The sequence below is a fragment of the Carettochelys insculpta genome, chromosome 26 (assembly GCF_033958435.1).
Source record: "Carettochelys insculpta isolate YL-2023 chromosome 26, ASM3395843v1, whole genome shotgun sequence".
Classification (NCBI taxonomy): Eukaryota; Metazoa; Chordata; order Testudines; family Carettochelyidae; genus Carettochelys; species Carettochelys insculpta.
The window spans coordinates 13,933,451-13,961,432 of NC_134162.1; the positions used below are offsets into that span (position 1 = coordinate 13,933,451).

The 27,982-nt window shown below is 43.8% G+C and overlaps 1 protein-coding gene across 1 annotated transcript; it reads left to right on the top strand.

Annotated features, from left to right (window-relative positions):
• On the top strand, positions 1-27,961 carry TRAF3IP3 (TRAF3 interacting protein 3). Its single transcript, XM_074977450.1, has 16 exons — positions 1-62; positions 5,892-6,306; positions 9,108-9,243; positions 10,530-10,587; positions 10,834-10,858; positions 11,380-11,409; positions 11,688-11,783; positions 16,674-16,745; positions 18,563-18,703; positions 19,969-20,106; positions 20,810-20,945; positions 21,829-21,891; positions 23,878-23,937; positions 24,537-24,685; positions 27,105-27,218; positions 27,739-27,961. Exons 2-16 carry the CDS (start codon positions 5,962-5,964, stop codon positions 27,820-27,822), a joined length of 1,647 nt encoding a protein of 548 aa, XP_074833551.1. The 5' UTR covers positions 1-62; positions 5,892-5,961; the 3' UTR covers positions 27,823-27,961.
• The last annotated feature ends 21 nt before the right edge of the window (positions 27,962-27,982 follow it).

Here is a 27,982-nt window from a genome sequence, read left to right on the forward strand (position 1 = left end):
GAGGTCGTGGAGCACAGCAAGGCCTCTGATTTACGGGCAAATTCACTTCTTGCTGAGTAGAGGTAAGAACCTTAAGATCTGTGACTAGCTACGGATGTGCAGAAAACACCAACCCTGTGAAGAGCGGCACTTTGTGTCTTGTTTTTCCCCCCAGGGTTTCAGCCTGCATTACTGACATTGGTAGGCTGTAACGTGAACCAGCAAGGGATTTTTTTCTTTCCTTGAACTTACAATGTTACAGTGTAAGCAAAAGAGAGATAAAGGGTGCACTCGTTAATTAGGAAGAGTAATTTTGGGTGTCCACAAAAGAAAATAAAATCCATTACTTGTCAGCAAGGGCTCAGCAGTTTGCTCAGCTTGCGGGTGAGTAAGAGCTATGATGTTTCTTTCTACTTTCAAAGTTGAAAGGACTTTAGGTTCAATTCAAATGTATAAACAAGTCCTACTTTCCGGGATGCCCACTAAACAGGCTCTGAAAGAAGGTCATCAGGACAGGTGAGAAGGTATCTAAGGTAAAGAGAAGGGGCAACAAACCCAGCCTTTTTGAGTACACAAGTCACACACCCACATGCATAACAGCATCACCCCAACTTGGCACTGGACTGGGCCACTTTTAAAATATGCAAAAATAAGCAGAGAAAAAGATCTTTCCTGAGCTTGAAAAGTTTGGGAGCAAATTGTCTGTTATTACTTTTTTTTTTTTTTTGGGTGGGGGAGAAGGGAGAATACTGGACTGTACCAGGGTTCACATCCAAATCCAGTTTGAGGGTTTTCAGCTCTGGGGTGTTGCCATAGGCCTAATCATGATCTATTTCAATATCTGCCGAGGTGTTAGCCAGTTCTGCTTTCAGCCTGTTGTGCTGTGGGAGACTGTGCATGAGAGAGAAAGCCCAGAAATGAGGGCCACAATGAAACTATTCAGAGCACAAAAGCTGTGTGGAAACAATGTTTTAAACCTTTCATACTGTGAATTCTCTGGTACATTTTTTTTTCTCCAGCTGAGAGTCTGAAATGATAAACACCAGTGAATAGCAGGTTTTCATGAGATGCAGAGGGGGGAAGAGTGGAAGAACCAAGGGGAAAAATTAGGTTGTTTCAAGGACAGTGAAAGATCTGAGGGTCAACAGCATCTCCAGACAAATAACGAAAATCAAACACACCAATGCGCAGAGGCATTTAGAAACTGACTCCTTTCATTTTTATTTTGGAGCTCTTTGTTTCCCAGGTTGGCTGGGTTAGCATTTAAGGTGATGCATTAATGGTTAGTTTCCATATACTTCTCCCCATAAAAGCATGTGTTCTCTTCATTGTGCTCAAATGTCTGTTCTCATACTGGAGGGAGCTCCTAGTCTAAAGGAGAAGATTTCCGTGAAGTGCTTTGGCTGTGCCAATACCAAAAAGGTGTTTATCTCTACTTGTTCTTTAAAGGTAGCTTTACAATTCTGGGGGCAGATTATTATAAAATCCCACTTCCGTCTTTCCTCTCCCCCTTCCCTAAAACTCTCCCAAGTTTTTAATTGTTGCCACGAATTGCCTCAGTGTTTCAGGAGCAGATTAAGAACAGAGTGAGCCCTGGTACAACACAGTCACATGGGCCCCCCGATACATAAAAAATATTAATATAATATTGTTATGCTTTAAAATTCTTTTCATGCTTATTATTCATGATTCATGGTAAAATTACGCTTCAATTGATTTTAACGTAAGAATGATATGACATTTCTTTTGTATGACTTGTTTAAATAAAATGGAGTTAAGGAGCTTCGGGGTCTCTCACACTTGGGGGCCTTTGGGCAACTGCCCCTTTTGCCCTTATGGTAATCTGCCACTGAGTGTTTCCATCAAAGCCAGTGATTCCAGTTGTCTGGGACAAAGAAATGCTTGTGAATTGCTTATTTTTATTTGAGAGAAAACAAAGTTTAACCTTTTGTTTATTTTTTCAGAGATTCATTTTCCTTGTCTTCTTTACACTTTAGTTGACACCCTTTCTCTCACTCAGGCTCTCCAACTCATCAGTGACCAGAACATTACAGGTACCAAGACAGAAAGAGCACAGAACTTTGCAAGCGTTTGGAAGGGTGTTTGTCCTCATCTATCTCTCAATCTGTCTTTCAATTCAGAGTGCAAACCTACAGGAAGCTGTCTAGCTTATGTAGACATTAAGGACTTTAACAAGTGGTTGCTATGAAAACAATATATGTTGGTGAGAATCTGAAAAATATTTGCTATGAATGTATGTTGCTACCACACCCTTAGGCCCAGTGGCACAGGTCCCAGCTCAGACACTTTATGTACAATAAGATGGGTACTCATTTATGTTCTTGCTGAATGAGCAAATGCTGGCATGTGTCCTCCAAAGCAATATGATCCGCCTTGAAAAGCAAACCTAAGCTGGAAGAGAGTCTCTCCCTATTTCTGATCTCTATTTCCAACCAATCACCAGAGAGCACCAAAAGTGTCTTTTATTTTTTTGTTAAAAACGATTGTGGGCATTGCAAAAGAGCTGATGGCTCTGTTCACAGATACGTCGGTGTGAATCTGGAGTCCATCCACTCAGTGATGTTACTTCCAATTTATTTCTACACAACTCAGAGCAGAACATGACCTGAAGGTAAAGGAAGTTTGGGTACTTAGCAGAATTGAATCCTAATGCTTGTTCACAGTCATTAGGGCTGGGATTTTCCAAAAGCATCTTGTGCTGGCCTAACTCTGCACCTGGGAAAAGAACGGGAAAGCTCCCACCAACTGCAGCAGGAACAGTTAGGCCAATGCTTCACGCTATCGCAAAACCCCATTGTACGGGTAGCTTACACTGCAGATCGGACCACGTCCCCACTCCCAGCCCAGAGGGACAGACTAGAGGGGCTTGAGCTCCTCTTCACCTTCTCCTGTTGATCTGGTTTTTAGTTGCCAAGCATGTCTTCAAGCTGACACTGGCCTTCCCCTTAAGCCTCCTTCAGCATCTCAAACCACCTTTTTTTAAGGCAGTCATTGTGCTGTGAGCTTTTGTTCTCTCTGGCCAATGTCTCCTACACCCTGTTGTTTCACATGGCTCAGTCCTCTTAGTCAGTACTCCCTCAGCTTTTCTGTGAGGGTGACTACCTGAACCATGGCATTTAATTATGCAGCTTGTCAGCAGAGCTTCTTGCAAGCAGAGCACTTGGGCAGCTGCCCAGGAGCGAGTCAGGTGCCACTCAGCTGATTAGCAGAGCACCCAGGGTAGACAGCGTGTGCGTCTACTGGTGGTGTACAGCCGCACATGCCTCGGTGTGCATTACAAAAGCTATTCCACACATGGATGGGAAAAATGAGAGGTAATATTGCTTGTCAGCTCGTGCCTGTTAAAGTGTGGGCTTGAGCAGTCTCATTTGGGCAGGGTGAAGGAGTAGTTGTTCTGTCTCCTTCATTGGCCAGCCTACTGACTCACACAGCAAGGCTGCTGACCTAAGCATGACTTTAGAGCCTTGGCTCTTTAGTTTACATGGCATGGACTTATCACAGCTAATTCAGGTCAGATGCTCTCCATTTACACCGTGCGCTCTTCCTAACATCTGTGTCCACATTCCTACTGGGGCTCACTGAAGATTTCAAGTTCTTGCATAGCCTTTAACTCTGTACAGCTAGATTCTACTGGCATCATATTGTCCTTCTCAACATTGCATGTATGGCAGTTTTTCTTGGGTAACTCATAAGCCATTTTCTTCCAGTGCAGCTCTCCCTAATTCTAGCTCCCCTTTGGAGTTTGCATCTGTCTCCATCGCACAACATGTCACCAGCAAAGAGCATGCTCCCTGGAATCTCTCCCCTAATCCACAACAAGTCAAGAATGGCAATCACAAGTAGAAGTGGGTTTAAGTTTGATCCTTGTGTAGCTCTATACTCTTTGTTGAATAACTGACTAGCTGCAGCTGCTTCTCATTACTGTTGTGTTACCTTCATATATGTCCATAAGAGTCTGAACATGTATCTAGGACAGACCTTTCACCTCAGCTTCTCTGCACACTTGCCTCCTACCTGCTTTCTCCTCTGCCCTTTTCCCTTCCCTTTTAGCTGATCAGCTCCTGACTAACTCCACCACCAGTTCCATCTCATTGTACACTTTGCTGGTAGTTCTACTCCCTTTCCCAGCCTGCATCTTTGTTTGTGCCCTGTGGGTTTGCGCAGTGCTTGGCATGGTGAAACAATTCTTGGTTAGTTGGTTGGGACTTTAGTCCAGCACAATAACATAATCAAGAATAATTAACTAAGACAATCTCAAGAGATATGACAAACCTGCCCCAAAATTGTTCCAAATACAGCGGGCCAGAAAAAGAGAGCAAAATGTCCAGTGGGGCTGGCAGGCACAAGAGTGTTTTGGCTGACAGCCATTCCCACCTGCTGGTGCTCTGACCCAATGCCAAACTGCTCAGCAGAATGCCTAGCATCTTCACATGACCCTCCAAGCAACATGTCTGGAATGTTTATGAGGATTATCTGTTTGGATTAAGGAGCAGGGAATCCCTGGGCTGGCTAATAAACAGGAGTAGGAGGGGAAAATGTAATGTTCTACGTACTGTGTGTCACATTTGTGATGTCTTCTCCTCCATGATGAAGAGGCAAAGACCCAAACAAACACTCTTACTTTACTAGACTGTGGCCATGTGGAAAGAGAGAAGCTTGCAAGTGAGCAGAGAATTCCACAGGAAGGAGACAAGGGTTGGGATTATCACTCACTCTGCACATGTTACACAGTGGCTAGAGTCAATGCCCAAATAAAGGAGCTCATTCTCAGGGCTGACCTGTGAGGCAGGTGACCTGCTTTCCTTGAGCTATGAACAAACAGAAATAGAGGCAAAGGCATGACGCTGAGCAGAGCCACTCTGCTCTCCTGGCTCTAGAATCCAAGTATGATCATAATGTACATCAACATTAATGGAGTTAATATTTACAATGGAAGGGGGCAGGTTGCAGTGAGCTTAGGACACAGAGTTACAGCTGGCTGAGTCTTTGGGAGGAAATGGAAAGGAGAATGCCCAGAGGGCAAACGGAAATGCACCATTTAAGTCAAGCCAGTATTGCAGAAGGTGAACGGTAAACAATGGAAATTAAAACAATCTGTCACTCTTCAATGTCATCTTCAGATAGTGGGAGCTCTTAAAACAGATGAGACAGAAACAAGCTGGGATTTTTCCAACTGTCCCGCGGAAAAAGCCATGCAGTGTTGTAAGACAAGCTACATGCATCAGATCTCCCTGCGCGTGGACAGACGGCAAAGAGCGTTTAGAAATACACACAGATGCATGAAAATTATAGAATAGTGAACTTCTTACATCTGTATTTAGTCTTTTGGAACTGATTGGAAAATTATCTGCAAGCAGGAAAAGAACGCAAGGCCATTGCTCCAGAAATGCCATTATTCTTGCTGCAGACTTACTTTTTTAGGTGAGCAAAGGGGTTAGAACTAGGAACAGGAGGATGAAATTGAGCAAGAGAAAATTTAGACTGAATAGCAGGAGGTATTTCATCCTGGCAAGATCTAAGGCTGCAGAATAACTCTCCCAAGGAAGGTGGTAGAAGCTTCATGTCACGCAACATGATTGAAATTGAGCTAGATAAAGCACTGAAAAATTTTCTGCAAGGAGCAATTCTGTATTAGCTTTCAAGTGTGCATGTATATATTTATCCATGGCTGGGATAAGGAGATGGAGAAGAAGGGACATAATGAGTGTTTGCCACTAATATCTGTGATTTCATGACACCATTCTGATAGCTCGACAATGATGCCATCTGCACTTACTGAATAAGGAGAATATTCCTAAAGCTGGTGTCTTTCCTTCTCCTATTCAGCCTCCACCCTTGTCCATTTGTGCTCACTTGAAATGTGTCCTCCCCCTCCCTTTTGGTTTCATTAGGGAGGAGTTTCACCAAAGCAGCCAGGACATTGTCACAGGTTGGCGTGTTCCACGTGGAACTGCAGACAACATGATCAGTCGAACAGAGAAGTCCCCACGCTGGTGCAGGCCCTCAAGGGAGAGTTACGAAGAGAAGTGTGAGCGCCGACACGAGACCCGTGAGAGCTTGTGGAGGAGAAACAATGTAACTACATGCCGCCGTGTGGGGCCGTGTCGGAAGAAGGAGGCAGAAGTGCAGGCCCAGAGCCCCCGCCAGAAAGAGTTCCTGAAGAGAAGAAACTTAGCCACAGAAGAAGGAAAGAAACAAGTGAGGTCTCCGGCTGGAGTGCCAGCATCGCTGGGCCAAGAGTGTGCAATGGGCACAGCCAAGGAAGCATCCTCCTGGATGGATCTGAGGTCACCCATGTCCCTCCAGGTAACAGCTGCAGCTATGACACAGGTGCTTGGTGGTCTTTTAGGGGCCTTATCCAATGTCCACTGAAATCAATATTAATTTTTCCATTGACTGCAACAGGGTTGGAATCAGACCTATATACCTGAGGGCAAAAATTAAGAATTCATCTACAAAGATGGATATTTCCTTGACATTTCACAGACTTGCTCCAAGGCAAAATTTTGCCTTGTCACTTTCACTGGGTTCCCCTGCCCCTGTTTTCTAAATCCTGAACTTTGACCCAGATGGAGATTTACAGCCACATCTTATAGTTCAAACCAACATTTGGGTAGAAAAATAATTGTTATCCACATATACAGATTGCCTCTCATTTTCATCAGATGATCTTAGAAGTGCACCATCCTCCTTTGCCTTTCCTGGGAAGACCCTATGGAAGTAGAACTTCCTGTCAACACCTTTGGTAGCAGTAATTTTCTCATGTTGAGTTACTAATGAAGGTCTGGCAGGGTCTTAATTTCAACATCCTGCATACAAACTGTACAGCGTCCCATATTTAGGCTTGAAAGTATTAGATTGTCATCAGTAGAAGTTGGTACACATTCATATCACTGTAAACACACAACCAATGAAAAGTATTTTCATTGATAAAAAAAATTTAAAGATAAAGTTTAAAAAAAGGCTGTTGGATCACTTATTGGAGTTTAATGATACTGACTTTGTGTCTTTTGACAGATAATGTTATCTGCCCCATAATTTCTCCCAACTGTGAGAAATTAAGTTGATGAAAATAAGAATAAATCTGCCAACCCTACTGATGTGATACAGGGCCGGTAGTGAATCAGATAACTCAATAAATTTAATGAAACCGGATCAAGGATGTTCTACAGTCACGCAGATCGTCAGGTTGTACCTTCTAAACTCACAGTCCTTTAAACTAAACAATCCCTCCTGCTGTTTTTCTACCTAAGTAAATTTATTCAGAGGACTTTTAGCTGAAATGCATAATGAAGAGCAATAAAAAAAGAACCACAGACATGCCTTGAAGCCCCTCTATAAGGCACGAGTGCAGAGGGCAGTTATTTATTTCATGCAACCATTTACTCTTTTTGGTCATTTGGTTTAATTACAGGCCAGGCAGCAAGATCTCAGGTCAGGTGTTCACATGCTTGCAACCCATGTGCTGCAGAACTGTCACGCTACCACAGGGATTTCCAACCTATGTGTTGGAACCCAAACATGGGTCAAGATTAGATTAGTTAAAGGTTGCCATCAGCTCAGAGCTGCATGTGGCTCTTAAAGAAGCCATTTACAGCTCCTTGACACTGCCACATCCAGCAGCTTTCTCTATCAATAGAGAAGCAATTAAGCATTAAAAAGACAGCTTCTCCACCTTAGATGTTTGTAGCCATCCCATGCAAGCCATTTAATAGACTCTTGCAGTGAGTAACTTTGCCCCCACCCTTCCTCCCTTCCCCCCAATCTGTTCTATGTAGCTGATATGTTAGTTTTCTTTTTTGTTTACCTCCCCCCAACAGCCTGAGTGTGACCCCTCCAGCCCGAGAGAATTTAACAGCCCAAGTGTGACTCCCCACAACCCTTGAGAGTGACTCCCCCAAACCCTCCAGCCTCTGACTGTGGGGTTTAAACTGGCGGAGCAGGGGGAATGGTTTGGGGCTGAGAGTCTTTTCCCCACCATAACTCAAATCAACTATATAAAATCGTTAGCTATAATAAATGTAGTGTTATTATCTTATTATTATTAATGTATTTTCCCTTCTTCCATGACACAACTGGTATGAATATGTTAACATGAGGGGCACAATTTTATATCCTTCCCTCAGGTGCAAAACTAGACAGTTATGGCACTGCACCCTCTCCCCCATGCGCCGTTTTTGAATTGCCTGGGCTCATCAGGTCTTCCTGAATTGTCAAAATGGGTCCACATCTAGAAAAGGTTGGGAAATGCTGCTGTAACACCTGCAGGTGGCTCTGAGGAGCAGAAGTCAGTGAGAAAAGAGTGCGTGCACTTACTATCAGAGGTCCGGGAAAGGCACTCACATAGAGCTCGGATGAGTGCAGAACTAGTGGCTAACATTGCTGCTAGGAGCTGGCTCGCTGGACAGGAATTAACTCAGAGCATCAAAAGCTCTTTTCTTACTCTCTGCCAGATGTATGAAGCAACTAGCCCCCGGGACTCTAAGGTTAGAGCCACACTACCACAGAAGATCGACCTCCTCAGCATCAATTTCCAGGGTTTTGTTTTGCACGTGAACGAAACGGCACTTTCTGAGGCAAAGTCAACCCCAGAACTCCTCACAAGCAGTAAGGTTTAAGGAAGGTCAACGGGAGAAACGCTCCTGTAAACCTTCTTCCATGTAGACAGACATTGGAGTTGATCACTGATAAGTCGATTTTAGCTAAGCAACTGACATAGCTGAAATGGTGTATTGGCGGTTGACTTCTATGTCTAGTATAGATGTAGCCTCAGAAGCATTTTCTTTCCCTTCATGCCTAGTTTCCCACTCAACCTGCCAGCCTCTCAGCAGTTAGCAGGTTCCCCCACTGCCTCCCATCAGTTTGGCGGAGCAGTTTCACTTTGCACTGATCTCAGTGGGAGTTGCAGGTGCTCAGCAACTTCTGAAAAATTAGGCCTTGAACCCAATCTCACTGTAATCCTCAGTTTCCACCTGTGTCATCCTTCAGGTCAGCCACACCATCTGCACCATTTCAAGTGACACTAGGCCATTTGGTTAATCGCTTTCCCTTTTCCCTCCTGATTTTGAATAGGCCATTACACAGTTTTCTCTCTCATGTCATTGCAGCACAACAGCACCTCCGCTTTCCAGTGCAAACGTACCCAGTACTGTCTCAACGATCCTCATGTGCCCAGCTGCTGGCACTCCTGTGGCCTTTCATCAGAAAACGTCCTGCCCAAAGAGATCACCAAGAGCAGCCGAGGTACAAGACGACTGGTGACATGAGACTTAGATTTTGCAAAATGGGATTTCCTATTACTGGGATCAGGGTTGTATTTTATTTAAATCACCAAGGCTGAATTTGAATTTGGATGAATTTGAATTATTTTAGTTTGGGCATCCAAAGCAGGCCAAGAAAGAGGGTCTCCTTTGATAAAAAAAAATCCCTCAAGGGCCAATTCACAATGTGCTTGAACCTGCACCTCTGAAATCAATGAGTGTTTTGCCTTTGAATTGTATGGGAGCAGGGTCAGACACAATACTAAGTTATACATGCCAAAAGAGCTCCCATTACTGGAAGTGCTGTTCAAGTGCTCAAGACAGCAGTGGGCAACCTGTGGCCCGAGGGATCTCTGAGTGGCCCACCAGACATTTTGTCTCTGTTGTCTACGCTCAGGGTTGACAGATTTTGCTGGTTTTCATCTGCAGATTTTTTCCTATCGGTATTACCAAAGAGAAACACATAAAGCCAGGGCACAAAGAGCGAGGTGCTTGCTGATTGCACACAACACTGACTGTCAGAGCCATGTGCTCCCACTGCAGCTGGTCAAAGCATGGCTGTGGTTTAATGGGCACATCCTGCAAATTCTACATGCACAAGTGCTGTTAGCAGAACAACCCTGTCCAGGGAGACCATCTCAATCAGGACAATCTTGTGACCCACTGAGATGAAGAGGGCCACTCCTGCAGCTCACACATTAGCCTATGTTGCCTGTTGCTGGTTTAAGTGTTCTGTATCAACTAAATCTGACTTCTTCCCCTTTCCAAACCATGTTGGACAAGAACAAGGTGATTAACTAGGGGCTATGCTTTGTGCCAAGTCAATAACAACCTCACTGCCCTACTTGTTGCAAAATGACACTGTACTGCAGAGGGGGCCACCATACCACACCGACATAAAATGGAGGCTCTGAACACTTGTCATTATTAAAAACCCCACAGCGCTTTTCTCAGAAATAGGACTGTCTGCCAGTCACTTGGCCACATTGCAAATTCCACTTGCATTTTCAGCTGCATACAAGATTCCTCTTCGCCTCCTGGCCTAAATTGGTGTGTTACATTGATGCATGCCATTTAAAGTGCCACACATCATCCCAGCAATGGCTGTATTTCAGTGATGGTTGAAATAATTAATTCCTATAGAGAGTTGGTAATGTACTTTATGAAGCCTCAGAAAGAGAAGTGCAGCTGTGAATGAGGAATTTTATGCTAGCTCTCTGCTGGTCACGTACCAACCAGTACCCCACCCTCTTAATTCTATCTTAACAGGCACTCAGACATTACCAGATTCTAGAGCAATAAAGCAAGACTCAAGTCAACAAACAGAGTGAGTACTTTGTTATCTATCCCAGTAGGAGCACATTCTTCCTGCCTCAGTGAGGCTGGGGATTCAGTGATAGCTATATAAACGCCAAGAATTATGATTTCTGACATTAGTTATTGCTCTATGAATCATCATACAATTGTGCCTCTACCTAACAAATGTTTCCATTGAAACCCATTCTTGTGATCTTTTTCATAAATTTGTATCATGCCCATCTTAAGAAAATCTCTCTTTTTATTATTATTTTAGCTGTGGAATCGCAGTATTAGATAAGGTAAGCTAAACATATGAAATGCCTGTCAGAATCCTGTTGTCCTAAGAAACATTAAAGGGCTGAATTCTGCCCTCCCTGGGGTTCAATAGCATCTATCAAAGTAGGATTTGTTCCTGATTATTTCTTATTGGAATGACAACTATTTCTGGAAATTAATTTACTGACAGGAAGATGCATGACCCTACCTCTAACACAGTAGACAGGGACTGTCTTATTCCAGGGAAAGCACTGACTGTGCAGTAAAATGCCAACTTTTGGGTTAGCTAGCGAATGACAGAGCTGCTGTATTATCCCACGATTCTCAGCACAGTGAAGGTCTATTCAGTTTATCCTCTTTGCCGAAAGAACAGGATAACTTAGGGCTCCCATTTAATCCTCATTGGAACTCATACCACAGATTGCAGTTGCTTGCAAACTCTTTCCCTGTATGGACTGAGTGATTTATTTTAATATAGTATAATCAGATAGAATGTCTGCACAGATCGAATCTGAATTTTACAGCACTTTTCTTTCACTTTTAGGAAATAATTGAACTTTCCAACTACCTCAAGGTAAGCACAAAAATTATACCTACAGTTCTTGTAATGGAGGGAGGGTGTGTGAGAGGAGGTAGTTTTTAAACTGGTATCATGCACCTAGTTGTAAAGTGGCCAGGAACACAAAAGGAGATCCTACTACGGCCTGGGAAATAAGTTCCCAAAACACAGTGAGGGAAGAAAATTGCTATGATGAGCCTTCAGGTTTTGCCTCTTGATGGCCAGGTGAACTGCAGTGGCAGAGACACATTCAGAGCACATACGTTAGCCTGGCTTTCTCATTTTACCTACAGGAGGCACTGCATCGAGAGCTGCTCCTGAAGCAGAAGCTGGTGATTTTGCAGGAGCTTTTATCCACATTGCTGCAAGCATCAGAAAAACATTGGAAGGTACCAACTGGATATGCAGTTTCCTTATAGGTCCTTGTAGGATTATGCCAGGATCTGCCAGGACAGTGTCCCATGCAGGCAAGGGGGAGAACCCCTGTGACATCTTGCTTATTTCTGCCAGCTGAATTCCAACTCTGCTTTTGATCCTGTCATGCATGTTAGGCTAAAGGGGATGGTCTAGCTCTGAAGTTCAGCTATATCCACAAGGGTACATGGCTCTGCTCAGAACTGTTTAGCATATGAAAAATATTCCCCTCCCTCTCCAGTGTTGTTTCAGCATAAAGCCAGCTGAAAACCCAAGTTTCACTGCTGTGAAAACTTTCTCTATTTTTATTTTTATTTTTGAACAAAAAATGTTGGGATGAAACTAAACTTTTCATTAAGTTTTGGACTTAAAATGTTTCTGTTCATGTTTCTTTTTTAAAAGATTGGAGATTCAAGGCTCTCCCCCCCGCATTGTCTCTCAGTCATGCTTGCTACCATTTTCAGCAGAAAAAAGTTCAAAATAGCAGTATGTGGGGGAGTGAGGGGCATTAAAAAAAGCTTAATATCTCCAGCTGCTCTCCCCATTAAAAAGCAAAACAAAAAAATTTTCAATCTGAAACAAACTTGTGTTTCTATTGGGCTGAGGCGTGGGGTGGGGGGAATGGAGGCAGACAGAGAAGATTTTAACTCAAATGATTTTTTTCACACAATTTTTTGTTTAGATTAAAAGAACATTTTCTAATCAAGGAAACACATCGTTTTAAAGCAACTCCATTTTGTACCATTTAGTGCAGAGGAACAAAAGGGGGAAAAGAGGGATTTTAACAAGAATGCCTCCCTAAGCTCTGCCACAGCTTGTTTCTGTGTTCTCTCCTGCCAAAAGATGCTAACCAAGAGTGCCGAGAGTGACTCCAGAACCAGCTGGTCTGGCTTCTCTGTTTGAACCACCAGTGTATGTGAAAATTTCATTCTGGCAAAGGTGCTAGACTCTCCCTCCTGGAGGCTCAACGTTTATCCACCAGAATGGATAACACAGACTACACCAGTGCCAGTGTCTCCCATGCATTGCCTCTCATTCCATTCTTCATACACATTAGAGGGAGCCTCTCAGAGTAGAATGGCCACTCCGTTGAGACAGTAAGTCAGGCCACGACCTAGAGCCTGCTGTGGCAGCAGTTTGTGTTAGATGGACACTTAGCCACATGACACAGGCCCTGGATGAGCAGAACACTTAAACACACCTTAAGCATTTTGCTGAATTCAGGTCTCGAAACCCAGCTCACATGGCTCACCAAACAGGCATGCAATGGTAACACTTTCTGATCCCAGCTGACCCAAAGGAGATTTTTAACCAGCAGCCTAGAGGTGACCCTCAGTATCTGCTGCTGACAAATACAAGCCATTATGGACTAGGTCATGAAGCAAATTTTCAAATAATAGAAAATTAAAATCAAGTTACACTATGAAATATTACTGTTAAAAATGTTAATTGTGAAATAGTCTGGGGCGGGGGGGAAAAGAGATCTGAAATAGTTCTGTTGGAGCCAAGTGATTGGGTGTGATGGAGCAAAAAATGTGTTGAGATGTACTGCGGTTTGAGACTTCCTCTGTAAAATGCTTCTGACAAATATAAAATGAGCAGGAAAAAACACGCTGACACACATGCTAGCAGGAAGTAGCCATGAAACCTCAGATTAGAAACAGGTGGGTGCACTTTGCTTCTTAATGTCTTTGCTATAGAAAATAGATTTCTCCGCTCCCTCTGCTTTTACTCTTTCATGAGAGGACTGAAATTAACTTGTTGCTGATCTTGTAGCCGTCAGAGCAAATGGAGTAAATATTTATAAACTGGTCTGCTGGGAATAGTTTAGCACACAGGATGAAAAGAACAGGCCAAGAGGAAAACGTTCAGTGGGGCTTGGACTGCAAGACCAGGGCTGGGAAATGAAGTTGCCAGAGACTTTTAGGGAATTGGTCTCAAAAGCAAATTTGAAGGTGGTTGCTATGTTTCCATAACTAGCAGAGGCATCAAACCTTGATGCAGCATCTTAGAACCAGAAGCTCCCATATAACAAAGCTTGACAGCAAAGAAAATTTGACTGTGTTATACAACAAAGGTATGGTCATAATGACACTGAGAATCGCTGTATTATAACACTCAATATGTGTAGCCAATAGACCAAAATAATTAATGTGCTCAGTGGGAGTATGTCTAACAGTTTGGCTAAGGGGCTACGGATTAAGACTGTAGATTTCCAGTTCCTCTGGGTTTTATTCCCAGATCTGCCACCCAATTTCAGTAAACCTCTAAACTGATCTGTGCCTCAGTTTCCTCATGTGCCAGAAGCAGGATAACAGGGCTATTGTAAACTTCAATTACTGTTCATAACATACTTTCAGACCTCCAGGTGAAAGGAGTTAACTATGTTTCATGTTGTCGCAGTAACCCGTGATGGCTTTTTAGATCTGTCTTTTAAAGTGCAAAAGCACCTTGTGAATATACATATTTTCTGAGCCCCCAAAATGCAATCTGACCTTGGGGAGTTGGGGACAATTTCTGCATAGTTCCCCCTCCATTTTCAGGACTCACTATTCTCCCTTTTAGTAGGCATGGGCATAGTATTTGAGTGCAGAGAATGAAGTCCTGAAACAGTGCTTAAAATTGCTTCTTTAAACCAGGAATTTAAATGATAGGTTAAAAAAAAGGTCAGGGGCGGAGGGCAAAGCAGGAGGGAACATCAGGTACATCTACCAATCATGGGCTAGCCAGGACACCCAAGAAAATACATCGTGATTTGCTGACAGCTAACCAGAAATGCAGCACAGGGAGATTTTTCCAGCCAAATAGTTTGGGGTGGCCAGACTTTAGCTGTGCCAATTTTTGGGAACCCCACCTAAGAATCCAGAGCACCAAGCATCAGGGACACAGGGAACCATGAGTGTGAACTGACCTGAGATCAGAGGAACAACCCTCATGTAACTATGGAAATGTGAAGGTGAAAGGGGCATTGTCGTACCCTCTTAGCATCCCCATCTGGACTGGTCAACACAAGAGGAGCCTTGTCGACAGTTTTGTGTGTTTTCAGCAGAGCTATGTCACAGAATCCTAGACCTGGAAGGAACCTCAAGAGGTCATCAAGTCCGGTCCCCTGCACTCAGGGCAAGACCAAGAGCCATCTAGACCACCCCTGACAGGTGTTTCTCTAGCCTGCTCTTCATAATCTCCAACAATGGAGATTCCACAACCTCCCCAAGCCAATTTATTCCTTTGTTTAACCATCCTGACAGGAAATTTTCCCTAATGTCTAACCTAAACCCCACTTGATGCAATTTAAGCTCGGTGCTTCTTTTCCTGTCATCAGAAGTTCAGAATAATTTTCACCCTCCTCCTTGTAACGCCCTTTTAAGTATTTGAAACCTGCAATCATGTCCACTCTCAGCCTTTTCTCTTCCAAACTAAACAAGCCCAGTTCTTTCCATCTTTCCTCAGAAGCCCTGTTTTCTAGACCTGTCCTCATTTTCGTTGCTCTTTTGGGAGCTTCTCCTATTTGTCCACACCTGTCATGAAATGTAGCACTCAGAACTGCACACCGTACTCCAACTGAAGCCTAATCAGCATTCCAAGGATAGGATTTCCCCCTACACCCCCAACCATCACACCTGTGCTGGCAAAAGCACAGTGTAGACAGACAGTTATTCTGGCAAGCAAGTCCTTTCATGGAGTGGCACTTACTCCAGTCAGGGAACTGGTCCAAGCTTTTATGGGGAGAAGGGAGTTTACTGGTATAAATCTACTAGCACCCACAAACCCTGTGAAGTATAAACCAAGCCTGATTCTCCCATCTGGCCCTCTGTATTCATTCACACCTACAGTGGGTAAAAACTGCTACCACTCTGACCTGGCAGTGCTGTACTTCCACTTTGCACATGCTTAAAAAGACTGGCAGTAGAATCCGGCATAAAATCTCTTCCACTATCTTGCATCTAAAAATCTCTCTCACAACGGCTGCCTTCCTTTTTGTGCTACAAATGGCCTCCAGTGTGACATGGGAGCTGATGGCTGGATTTATTGTACTTTACAATTGTGCAAACACATTTGTGTTGACATAGTGCTCAGCAGACCAGGGTTCTGATCCTGCTTGGGTCCTTGGGATGCTCCCAAGAGGATGTTAAGTGTGGCTTCACACCGTAGGGAGTGACAGTGGCACAGATATCCTTCAGATCAGAGAAGGAGATAGTCAAGGCAAGCACTTTGCTAGAAGCCTGGCCTGAATTTGCATATAGCCTCCATTTCACAAAACCAGCCACAAAACCTGAGACCCACACTGGGGGGAAAAAATGACGACTCAGTTTCCCCATTCCTTCCTCCTCCCCTCAGTGAAGCTCACTGAAATGCAAACCTGGTCTGTTTTGTGTGGAAGCTGACAAGAAAGGATGTTGCCACCATCTGGAGCCATAAGCCAATATATTGTCATTCGTGAGACTTGTGAAGCAGAAAGCGAGGCTGCGTGGAGAGACTGGGGACCACTACTGTTCTCAATACAGATTTGTCCAGAGTAACTTCAGGACTTCTCTGCCTTCAGCTTTTCTGAGAGCTCCCGCATTCCTCTAACTGATCGAGCAGGACAGGAAAACAAATGCGGGAAAGAGGAAGAATTGCAAGTGTTTCCTTCTTCCTGCCCCCCGTCCCCCCCAAAAAAAATTGAAATTCTAAATGTTTTACATTTATTTTGAAAGTTAAACTTTAAACTCTGAAAATAATTAGACCAGCCCTGAGCATGACACCAGGAGCAGAAGAAGAATCAGAAACATGAAAGAGCCAGAGCAGGACGGATTAACTTAGAAATCTGCAGAGGTTGTTGTGTCATTCAGTATTCTAGACCTTGTCTCAATTGTTTCTTTCAGGGTCAGATGAATGAAGACAAACTGAAGGGTAAACTGAGGGCCCTGGAAAATCAGCTTCACACCTATGCCCAGGTAACCTATGTGATTTTATTTAAAAAGAGAGAGAGAACAGAGAAAGAAAAGAACTTTGCCTGCAAGTAGACACACAAAACAATTTAATTCAATCAGGTCTCACTTTACAGAAGGCTCTTATTAAATCAAGTAAAAAACTGTTGTAACACCGAGAAGTCCTGTGGCCCCTTATAGACTTACAGATTTTTGGAGCATAAGCTTTAATGGGCAAAGGCATACAACAGATGAAGTGGGTCTTTGCCCATGAACACTTATACTTCAATCAATCAGTAACACTGGGTCTACACTAGAGAGTTTTGTCGATGGACATAACTCAGAAAGCGTCTACACAACATCATCATCATCATCATCATCAACTGTGGGCTCAGCGCCTGTTGGTGTCTGGTGCCTCTCCCACTATTTCCTTCCATCTTTCCCTATCCAGTGCAGAGTGGCTTAGTTTCTGTAGACTAGCTCCACACCAATCCACTACATCATCTATCCATTCTCTGTGGGGTCTGCCTCTCCTATTCAAACCATCCATTATGCTGAATACTTGGGTCTTGACTTTTCGTTCATGCTGCAAGTATGTCCAAATAGTTGTAGCTTCTGTTTTATAACCTTCTGCAGCAGGCTCTCTTTTGGCTGTATCTTCCTATATAATTCCTCATTGGTGACCTTCTGCATCCATCCTACTCTCAGAATCTTTCTATAACAACTCCTTTTGGGTGCCAATATTCTTCTTTTTGAATCTTTCGTCATCACCCATGTCTCACATCTGTACAACATGCTGCTGAATACACGTTTTCAAGACGCCCAGCTTCGTTCCTAAGCTAATTGCTTTGCTTTTCCAGATCTTATCCATCGCCGTCAAACTCACTCTTGTTTTCACTTTTCTAGCTGCTATTTCCTTCTTCCAGTCTAGATCATACATTATGTTGCTCCCCAGATAGGTGAGCTTGTCTACATTTTCTAGTTCAATACCATTGACACTGATCTTCCTTCCTATTTCCTTATCTCCAAATACCATAGTTTTTGTTTTATCAATGTTCATAATCAGTCCAAATCTCTTCCCTTCTTTGTTTAACACCGGCACCATTTTCACTAGCTTCTCCTCATCCTCCTCAATGATAACTATATCATCTACGAACCTTAAAGCATTCTGTTGACAGAGTCTCAACGGAACTCTGCATTTTCCTTGACAGTATTATCCCTCAAAAATGTGAGGCATAACAATCTCTGGACAGAGTACTATCTACAAAAGTGCAGGGCTGCCACTTCTGTCGACAGAGAGGACTTCCAGTTGCTGGGCAGCCCTCTTTGCAGAGCTGCCATTCTGCTTTCTGGCGCCAGAGGGCAATGCAGTCTGGCAGTTTTCTGTCAACAGAGCAAGTTGTGTGCAGATGCAATCTGTTGACAGACCTTTAGTCGAGAGTACCTTGCTGACAGTACCATCAGTCGACAGATGCTTCTAGTGTAGCCATACCCTTAGTCTATAAGATGCCACAGGACTTCTTGTTGTTTTTGCAGATACAGACTAACATGGCTAACCTTCTAAAAATTGTTATGATCTTTGCTCCAGCTTGTTGTGTTTATACTGTACATAAGTATGTTTTAAAATTCAGATCCGGTGAGGTCTCTGGGAAGTAGGCCATCAAAGGTAGTGGTATGAGAAACATTTAAAACTGAATCAGGACAAAGCAGTGGAGAAGGTATAGAGAGTGAGCAGTCCTGATCTGGACCCTGGTGAATCTTTCTGGATTCCCAGATATAGTGTCTCGGGTTAAGAACCCATTGATAATATTGAATCAACTGTCTGTTCCATTGTCCCTTTACAGACTTACTCAAAGGACAGCGTGAAGAGGATCCTGATGGAGATGGAGGACCAAAAACAGACCTACGAGCAGAAAGCACGAGAGGCTCTCCAGAAGATGCTGGAGGAGAAACTCCAAGTCGAACAGCAGCTACAGAACACTCAGGTGAAGAACAAGGCCCAAGGGATGGCCCCATTTTCAGACGACTGAAAAAATATAATTGCACCCCAGTTCAGCCAGGTTGGATCCAGTCCTGGCCCTTATGAACTCACTGTCCAAAATGCCTTGGCTTTAGTGAAAAGAGGATTTCACTTTGTACCATCTTCAACAACTGTGCAAAACAAAGTATTTTAACTAATCATCCTCCTCCCATCTGCTGACCCACCATCCCCCATACTTAACAGAACAATGCCTCATAAAGTTGTGTTTTGTGGCTGAGGGCGGGACGTTATTTAAGTTGTTGGAGCCAAACATGGGGTGATTAAAAATCACAACAACGCTGATGCTACAGCCCATGAAGCTGCCCAAAGCAGTAGTATTTATCCTTCTCACCACAATATATAAATATACATCAGGAGCCCTGGATGCGTGCCCTTTGTTGGGGCCTATTTAGATCAAAATCCTAACAAATGACATCACCATCAGACTCTTCTCCTGTGCCGCATTCGTCCATTGGACCAGGGACCAAGATAACATTTTCAACACCACAAAACAAAATGATACAGTAAAGCAACAGAGAGATCAGCTACAGAAACACCCATGATACTAAATACCCTTCTGTATGTATAGTCGTAGGTACCTTTAACTCCCAGATGGAAAAACTCCTGCTCGTTTCTCTCCCCCAGCATCGGGCACCGCTGTATTGTAATATATTTCTGTGTTACTTCACCACATGGAGAAAGGGCTGTGCCATCATGTTATACAGTATTACAAATGGACAGAACCTACCTTCCTCCTTGCATTTCCCAGAGGTGAGAGAGGCAGTGCTGTCAGCATATGATCTTGAAAGAACAAACCCTACACTTTCATGGGAAGATGGGGGACCAAAGGCAGGCAGTCAGGTGGAATGGCCTTTGAGCTCTGATACATTACACAGATTGGAATCTTCACAGGAAGGTGACACCAAAAATCTAATTTCTCATTCTTTATGTCTGGGTTTGGCTGCACTGTATTCTTTTCAACAAGGGGAACAGGGAATCTTTAAAAGAGAGATGCATGGGTTGAGTTTATCACTTGTTCTATATATTTAGCTTGTGTTTGTAAATTTACAGATGAAAGATCAAAGCCAGAATTAAACAGATTTAAAAGCTGCACCCGTTTAACTAAACCAGTATTTGGGGGGGGAAAAAAATCATGCCATGCAGCAGAAATGTATGTAGGTCAGTTCTCAATGAACCACCTTGAGTCCTGGCTGTTGTTTTGTTCTTCAGAGGACCCTGGCAATCACAGAAGATGACTGTGCTCTCTGGAAAGAACACTATGACACATTAAAAGCAGAATGGAGCGATACAACCACTAAGCACATTGAACTAGAGAACAAGGTCTACGCTTTGCAAAACCAACTGCAAGTAAGTTCATTCTCTACTGTCTAGTTGTCTTTTTGCCCCTACCACTCTGCTCAGGCTGCCAGAGATCATGGACGTATGTCCATGAATGGGTTAAATTCAAACACGATTCCACCATGGCAAAGGTTGTATCTGTAGCCTTCAGTCAGTATTTAGATGATTATAAGATTTTTTCACTGGCTGGAACTTGATCTAAAGTCTATAAACTCATGAAATCGCTATACGGTGTCGTTTGCTCCACATGACTTGAACCCCATCCTGACCATCTAATTCAGGCAACTGAATTCCCCGTGAAATTCAGTTGCACATTCTTCTCTTTGTGTCCTGCAGAGTTGTGTGGCATTTCTGTGCACTGTTAAATAACCACCATATTCCACTTTAGAAGAGGATGCATTGCAATTGTAGGCCAGACAACAGCATCAAATTCACACACAAAGACATGTTTCTAGGTGTGCAAAAACTTTGGCATACAACTGCACAGGCCAGAGATTCAGGCCAATTTGAAAACAAGGCCTTTAATTTCTTGGTTGAACAAAGATGTGGTATTATTCCCTAATCAGAACCAGGCTGTCAGAGGTGTTGAGCATTCAGCTCACTTTTTGACTTCTGATAACCAGACCCAGAGTGCACATGCCCTTTGCACAGTTGAGTATAAAACTTCTTTGACCACCAATGCCCTGAAGCTGAGTTTGTATTCTGCATGCAGTGGGCAGACACCCAGAATGGTCAGCTTCACCAGGCCCTGCATAACTTGGAGAGTGAGCGTGAAGATCTCTATTCAAGAATCAAAGTGCTACAAGAAGATAACAAACTCAAAACGGAGCGTGCCAATGCAATGGAAGGTACAGTCTTTGCAAGGCAAGAGCAGGATCAGAAGTGGCAGGTTACCTGCAGGAGATTCTTTTCTAAGACTTCCCAGTTCTTAAAACCCAGCATAAAGTATTCCTTCCTTTAAGTATTTTGAACATCTCAGCTTGGAAGGAGACTCTGGTTTCCTGTTGGGATCTTTGATTAAGTGTTCTCCAATTTTTTTCTACCTAGGGTGACTGAGTTATAAAGAAGGCAAGTGATTTTCCCAGAAGGAAGGATTGGTCTGGGAGCCAAAAGGTCTGGGTTGAATCCTCATCTCTGTGACAGATTATGTATGCTTTAATCCAGACCAAGTCACTTCATCTTTGTGCCTCAATTTCCCTACTTGTGAAACAGAGATATTCCTAACCCACCGCACATGGCTGTTGACAAATGTTTTAAAATTTGAGCTGCATGGGCATTATGAGGGCATAAATAAATGCTAATCATATTGGCATCTGGCATTTCTCAAAGACACTGAAATTTAGTTATTACTCATGGGGCTATTTTAATTCTAACACATAACATTAAGGACCAATAAACTAACAGCAGTCCCATCTATGTAATGGACTAACATTCTGCAAAACATTCAAACTAAAACCAAAACATACAGCATTATTAACAGAGCATAAAGAGAACCAGAAAAGCCACCATCATTAATTAAATTACATTTACTTGTGCATGTGTAATTAAAAGGAAATCACTGGAGTCTTAGTTCATTAAGGCCGTCAACACCTTACAGTCCTTTGTACAGAAGTTGGACAGATTTGGAGAAACGTAAACCTGTAGCATTTCCACAGATTTCCTCAGGGACTTTCTCCTCCCCACCCCACCCCAATCATCCCTGACTACTAATAATTAACTTGTTAATTTCAGGTCAATTGCAAAATGAACAAAAGCAAAAACTGGCCCTGGAAGTGACAATCACTCATTTGCACAGTAAGTGGCACTGTCAGGCCCAGGTGAAAGTCTGCGTTTTCAAAATGCATTAGTTCTGTTGCTGCCCTTGCAGCATAACTCCAGCGAGATCACGAACCCAGGTTTATATGGACAAGGTGAGAGTCATGCCCAATGGCCAGTGAAACACACATTATAGGGACATGAAAGAGCCTTCTCTGGTTATATTTATTCTTTTCCATTCATGGATCAACTTCCCTGTACAGAAACTGATGGCATTGTTTTGCGTATTTGTTATATAAAGCAGGTTTACCCAGTATCCAGAGCAACTGTGATTGGCTTTACAGGTGACCAGGTTATCAGAGGGTCTTAGCTGATTGATTCTGCAAATACCAAGTTCAGTGATCTATAGAGGGCACAGGATAACTTCACTCCACCCCAGCATCCTGTTCATTTACACAAGGCACCTCACCAGCCTAAGGCCTTGATCATTAGCATGTTGCAACTTCATTTTCCAGTGTGACTTTGAAACAGACTTTCTCAGAGACAGTTAACTATTAGCAGAGGGAGGAAAAAAGCATTGAATTTCCCCTGCCATTATGTTGCCCAGTCACCCTGTTCTGAGAGATTATTTTGTAGCTCTTGGCAGCCTACGTGGGACTTAACTATCCTGCATAATTTTTAGACTCCAAGTGTTAGCTCTGAGTCTGTAGAGTCACAAATAACGAGCAGTCTTGTAACACCTTAAGGACTGACACATTTATTTATTAGGTAATGAGCTTTCATGAGTAATGCACTTCCTCACAAAAGTTCCTTACCTAATAAACAAATGTGTTAGTCTCTAAGGTGCTACAGGACATCTTGTTGTTTGAATAATAATTTTATATTATCTGAAAATTTTGCTTCCTCACTGTTTACCCGTTTTTTTCCAGATCACTCATTAATCTGTTGAATAGGAGTGGCCTCAATACAGACCACTGGAGGACACTAGTGTTTACCTCTCTCAGTTCTGAAAACTGACAATTTATTCCTGTCCTTTAACCAGTCACCAATCCATGAGAGGACCTTCCCTGTTATCCCACGACAGCTCACTTTGCTTAAGAGCCTTGGGTGAGGGGCTTTGTCAGAGGATTTTTGAAAAATCTAAGTGCACTCAATCCACTGGATCCCACATGCTCACCTGCTTGTTGACCCCCCCACCACAAAAACTCTGACATGATTTCAAAATGCTGCCTCTTTCCCTAACAACATATGTTCACTTATGTGTCTGACAAGTTTGTTCTTCATTATAGTTTCAAACAGTTTGCCTGGCACTGAAATCAGGCTTTTTGGCCTGGATGGGGGAGCCAGGGAAGTTGTTGACAGGCACTGTTGCACTTTTCTGTACCATAAGCCAATTAAATATTGCATTTCAGAGTAAATCTGCCCAGACTTCACAACTTCTCCTTCAGCACTGCTTCTATGAGCAATGTTGGGCAACTGAAGTCCTATTTCTTCTGCTGTAAAGTACAGGTTGCGCCTCCTAAAACTGACACTCTCTGGACTGGCAACATCCCTCGTCCAGCAGGACAAGGGATGTTCCTGGACCAGAGAGCTGTAGCAGGAGGGCAACGAGCCTGGAGTGCCAGCTTTCCTCAGCAGTCCCATGGAGCCAGAGTGCTAGGGCTAGTGCTGGATGGCTGGCTGCAATGGCCAGTGGTGGCTGGAGAGCCAGAGGGCATTAACCTTCCCAGGTTGCACAAAAATCCCTCCTTTGGGACAACTGAGGTACAAGGGTGCCAGGCTAGGGAAGCGCAACCTGTACAACCACACGATCCCTGGGCTTGTAGCAAAGAACCCTGTGTGTAACAGAATGTTCCTAGACATTGTAGGAACTATGCAATCAAGCCACTCACACAGCAGAACCAGTTTACAGCGAGCTAAAAACAAGGAAGGCTGAGACAGGAGAAAGGGCAGATTAAAAGAGAAAGAGGAAATGCCCCAAATGAAATCGATTTGTCTGATAATGGGGGTTTCCTCTGTTTGCAGACCTGTTGAAGAACCAGTCCAAGGAGCAGAAGGCTCACGAAGAACAGATAGGAAGAAAAGGTCAGCAAACTTTGTAACTCAGACTCTACATACCTATTTTGCTCCTGATCCCCCATGAAAAGGTTAAGCAGTGGCTTTGAGTGAAATCTATTGGTTTAGCTCAAAGGAATGGTAGTGTTCAGAACAAGTTGCTGGGTTTTCCCAATTAGTACAAAACTTAGCTTCACTATATATGAATCAATGTATCTGTGATGGCAAATGCCTTAAACAATAAATGGATTTGATTTCAACACTCCTCTGCAGAAGCCATGCCAGTCATTGTTTACTTGATATGCTCCATCATTGATTACTGCTAGCCCTGAACACCAAGAAAATCATCATCAAAGATGGGGGACTTTTGACTCCTCCCTTCCCCGCCAAAGACAGCTTATTTTACCAGACAACTGTCAAATACTTAATAATCGGTTTAAAAATAAATATTTGAAAATCACGGCCATATCGGAGCAGTAAGGCCACGTTAGGCCATATCCGGCACTCATTTTGGGTGATCTACAATACATATGTAAATGTACTGAGTAAGATAATCAACTTGTAGAGCAATGAAGATGCTGACCACAAGCCTGGACTTTTTTCTCATTGGAAGTCTGGCTGTTTTTTAGATCAGGTTTTAACCACGCAGCTCCAATCCCCCTGTCCAGTCAGAGACAAACAAGGTGCTTTGTTAAAGCATCCAGACAATGAGGGAGAGGAAAAGCTGAAGGACGAAACGCAAAAGAGGACAGCTGAGCTCATTGCAAAGGAAAAGGAGGTGAGGAGGTGATAGAAGCCGTTAATGAGACTCGGGGCTCTCATTATGAGATTAATTGCTATTTTAAAAGGCTTCCCAGGCAGAAATAAAAAGTGGGTGCGGTGATTTTTAGGAGTAATGGGACCAAGAGCATCTAATTTGCAACTGGAGGTGTGCAGTCCCTACACTTTCATTCTGACCTCAGCTAAACCCGCTGCTGAGTTTCCTTGAAATAGTTACAGGCAGAATAATAATCATGCAGTGACCTCGGAGCAAGCTCTTTACACAGATAACCTTAGAGTCGCAAAATATTTCCTACACCACATAGAGACCTCCCATGCAGAAGCTGAAAGGTATGTCAAGGTTGGCATGCAAGATTAAATACTGCAAGTCAATCTTGCACACAGAACAGCTTATGGCTATGAAAATAATACATCACATTGGTACCCATCTTTCTGGACAGTTGACTCCCTCCCTGCCCACACCTCACCCACCAAGCTAGCACCTTTGAGACTGTTACCTCCTCTAAGAGAGACCTGAATGATAGAAACAGAGCTTATATCCCCCAAAGGGAAGCAGCAAAGACAAAATGCCAATAGACACATTGTAAAAATTAAATGCACATGGAGCTGTGGAATGCAAGAGCACTGCTGGACAATAGTAAGTCCCTCCCTCCCTCCCTCCCAAGTGCTTACGACATGGCAGCACAAACACAACAAAGTACCACAGGGAGCAGACATGGGGCACACAGGTGTTCAAGAAGTAGGATTGGGGGACTGGATGACTCCTAGAGCACTTCCTAAGCACAAGCACGTGTTAGCAGTGCCACTGATGCTAGAGTCCCCTAAGGAGTGTTGTGCGAGCTGCTGCTATGGGGCACACACACCTGTCCCCTCACAGCATGCAGTAGTTACCATCTCAGTGGCCTTGCCCAGAACCAGAGAGCTCTCTGATAGTTTGTCCTCTGCAATCACAAACACTGGCAGGTTCTAGTGGGGCAGTTACTCACTGCTCACCCCAAACAGGCCTGCACGTGATCAGGCAATTAAAGTGAGGCCTGTGGAACTGTGGCTCTGGGGAATTTTTTTGTTACATTTTATCTGCTTTTTCCCTACTTCTTTATGGTCTTATCAGTCCCATACCCCTCTGAGGAGCTGTTTGGGTAGGGAAGGAGAGCTGTGGTTCTTTTAATTCTCCATTAACTAATATAGTATCTTTAACAAAATCTAGACCCCAAGGGACTTACACACAGGAATTTACACAATAGGCTCATATCCTCCTCTGCGGCAGATGGGTCAAGTTAGCTTTAGGACTCAGAGTGTCTTAATGAACACACACCTTGGCCTTCAATGATCACAAGCACCAGACATTGCATATCGGGCCCAAATTAAATCTAAATTGGGGCAGGCAGAGTGCAAAATACCATCCCATCTAAAGCAAACAGGTGAAAGAAGGAACTAGCTAACACACACAAAGCTCTTACTTTGCCCACAGCTTTTACAGGGCTACATTACATAGGGGGTTGTATCCCACCAGGTCAACTTGTGTCACACTATGCATAGACCACATCTCATACAATGCAGCATCAGAACAACCTGACCAGCCCTAGGCTCACCTAACCCACTATGCATTACCACAAACCTCAATGCCACTAACACAGAAACACCAGGAGGTCTTCAAATGCATCCACCAGCCATGGCTGGAACCATGTGGCTCTGAAGAGCTACTGAGAGCACTTGACCTGCCCAACGTGGAAAGGAAAAACATACCAAGTACTCACCCACTGGAAGAGAAGGAAATGCAGCCAGCAACAGCCCCTGCCAAAACAGCCATCTTAGGGCCACAGCTGCTTGGCTCTGCCCAATTTAAAGGGCCCCTCCCATAAAGGCATGCTGGAGGAAAAAAAAGAGTTCTAGGTAAACGTGCTGGGGAGAGTGAACAAAGACTAATCAGCCACAGAGGAAGATGTTTTCCCTTCCCTCCCCTTTCTTGGTTAGTCCTGTTGGTTTTGCTACTGCCTTCCACACACTGAAGCTCTACAGGGGCGCACGGGAGGGTTTACCTATAGAACCAGCTGCAAGCCTGGGGGCTTCCTCCTTTTCTGCCATAGACACCGGGATGGGATTGTGTGTTATGTTTTGTTGTGTGTGTGTGGGGAGGGGGGGATTTTAATTTTCTTCCCATGTGATTTGAGTACTGCTGAACAGGGCCAGCATACCAGCACAGCAGGCTAAGACCCAGGAAAGGAAATATGCAGGCAAAGCAAGTTTTCCCTGGGCTCCCCTTAACAACTTCAATATCGCCTGAGATGTCACAATGCTTTCCGGGTGTGGGGAAGCGTCAACCACTCTCCACAATGTGAGCCCTGTTCCACTGGGAACGTCCCCACTTCTGGGAACACAAGGGCCATTTCCTAACAGTTGTCTGGTTTTGTTTGCAGTGTGCAGAGCTCCACTCGGAGCTGGAAGCCCTGAGCGATGAGTACCGCTCTTGCATGAGCAAGCTACGCCAGTGCCGGGAGGAGCTCAATCACTTCCAGAGCAAGCAGTCAAAAGTAGGCACTCACCCTTACTCTGCCTGCTGTTCCCTTTGGCACACAGGCTGTGCAATCTAACACCCCTGCAGCCCCCACACTCGGGCTGGATTCGGGGAAAAGTTGTTTCTCGGTGCTGTTGTACTTGTTGTACCTCTTATGCTGCACACATCCCCAGAATGTCTGAGCCCCTGGCAGTCATGCAGTAAGCAACATGACTACACACCCCTCACCTTGGTTCCTTCCTATTCCCAAGAGCAGCAAGTCCATGGGAGAGTCATGCTTTTGGCAGGATTGTGTGTGTGTGGTGTGGGAGGGAGTGTTATTTGTCTTTCCTTTAAATACGTGTTGCTCCTGTATTTATGTTAGAGAAAGCAAAAACAAGCAACCACATTGTACTTGGAGCAGAAGGTGGTGAAGTTGTGATATCACTTGGACCCTGACAGAAAGATAACACCTGTGTATTTACACCAGAGGCTAAGTTAATCATTTCCTCTATTTATGTTCTGAGTCATGCAACACATTTCATTTTCCCTTTCAGAGACAATATGGCCACTACATCCCTCTCCTACTGGTGGTGATAGCAGCAGCCACTGCAGCCTTCTTAGCCAATTTTGTACCCTGAGATTCCGTTTCAGCTACCTCATCTCTGCAACCCACTCAGCTCTTTTTATTGTAACATATGAGCATCTGGCTGGGTGTTTGGGGGCAGGGGGAGATGTATTTTGAGCTGGTCTCATTCCTCAACAAATTCACACTGGTCCAATAAATGCCTTGAGATTATT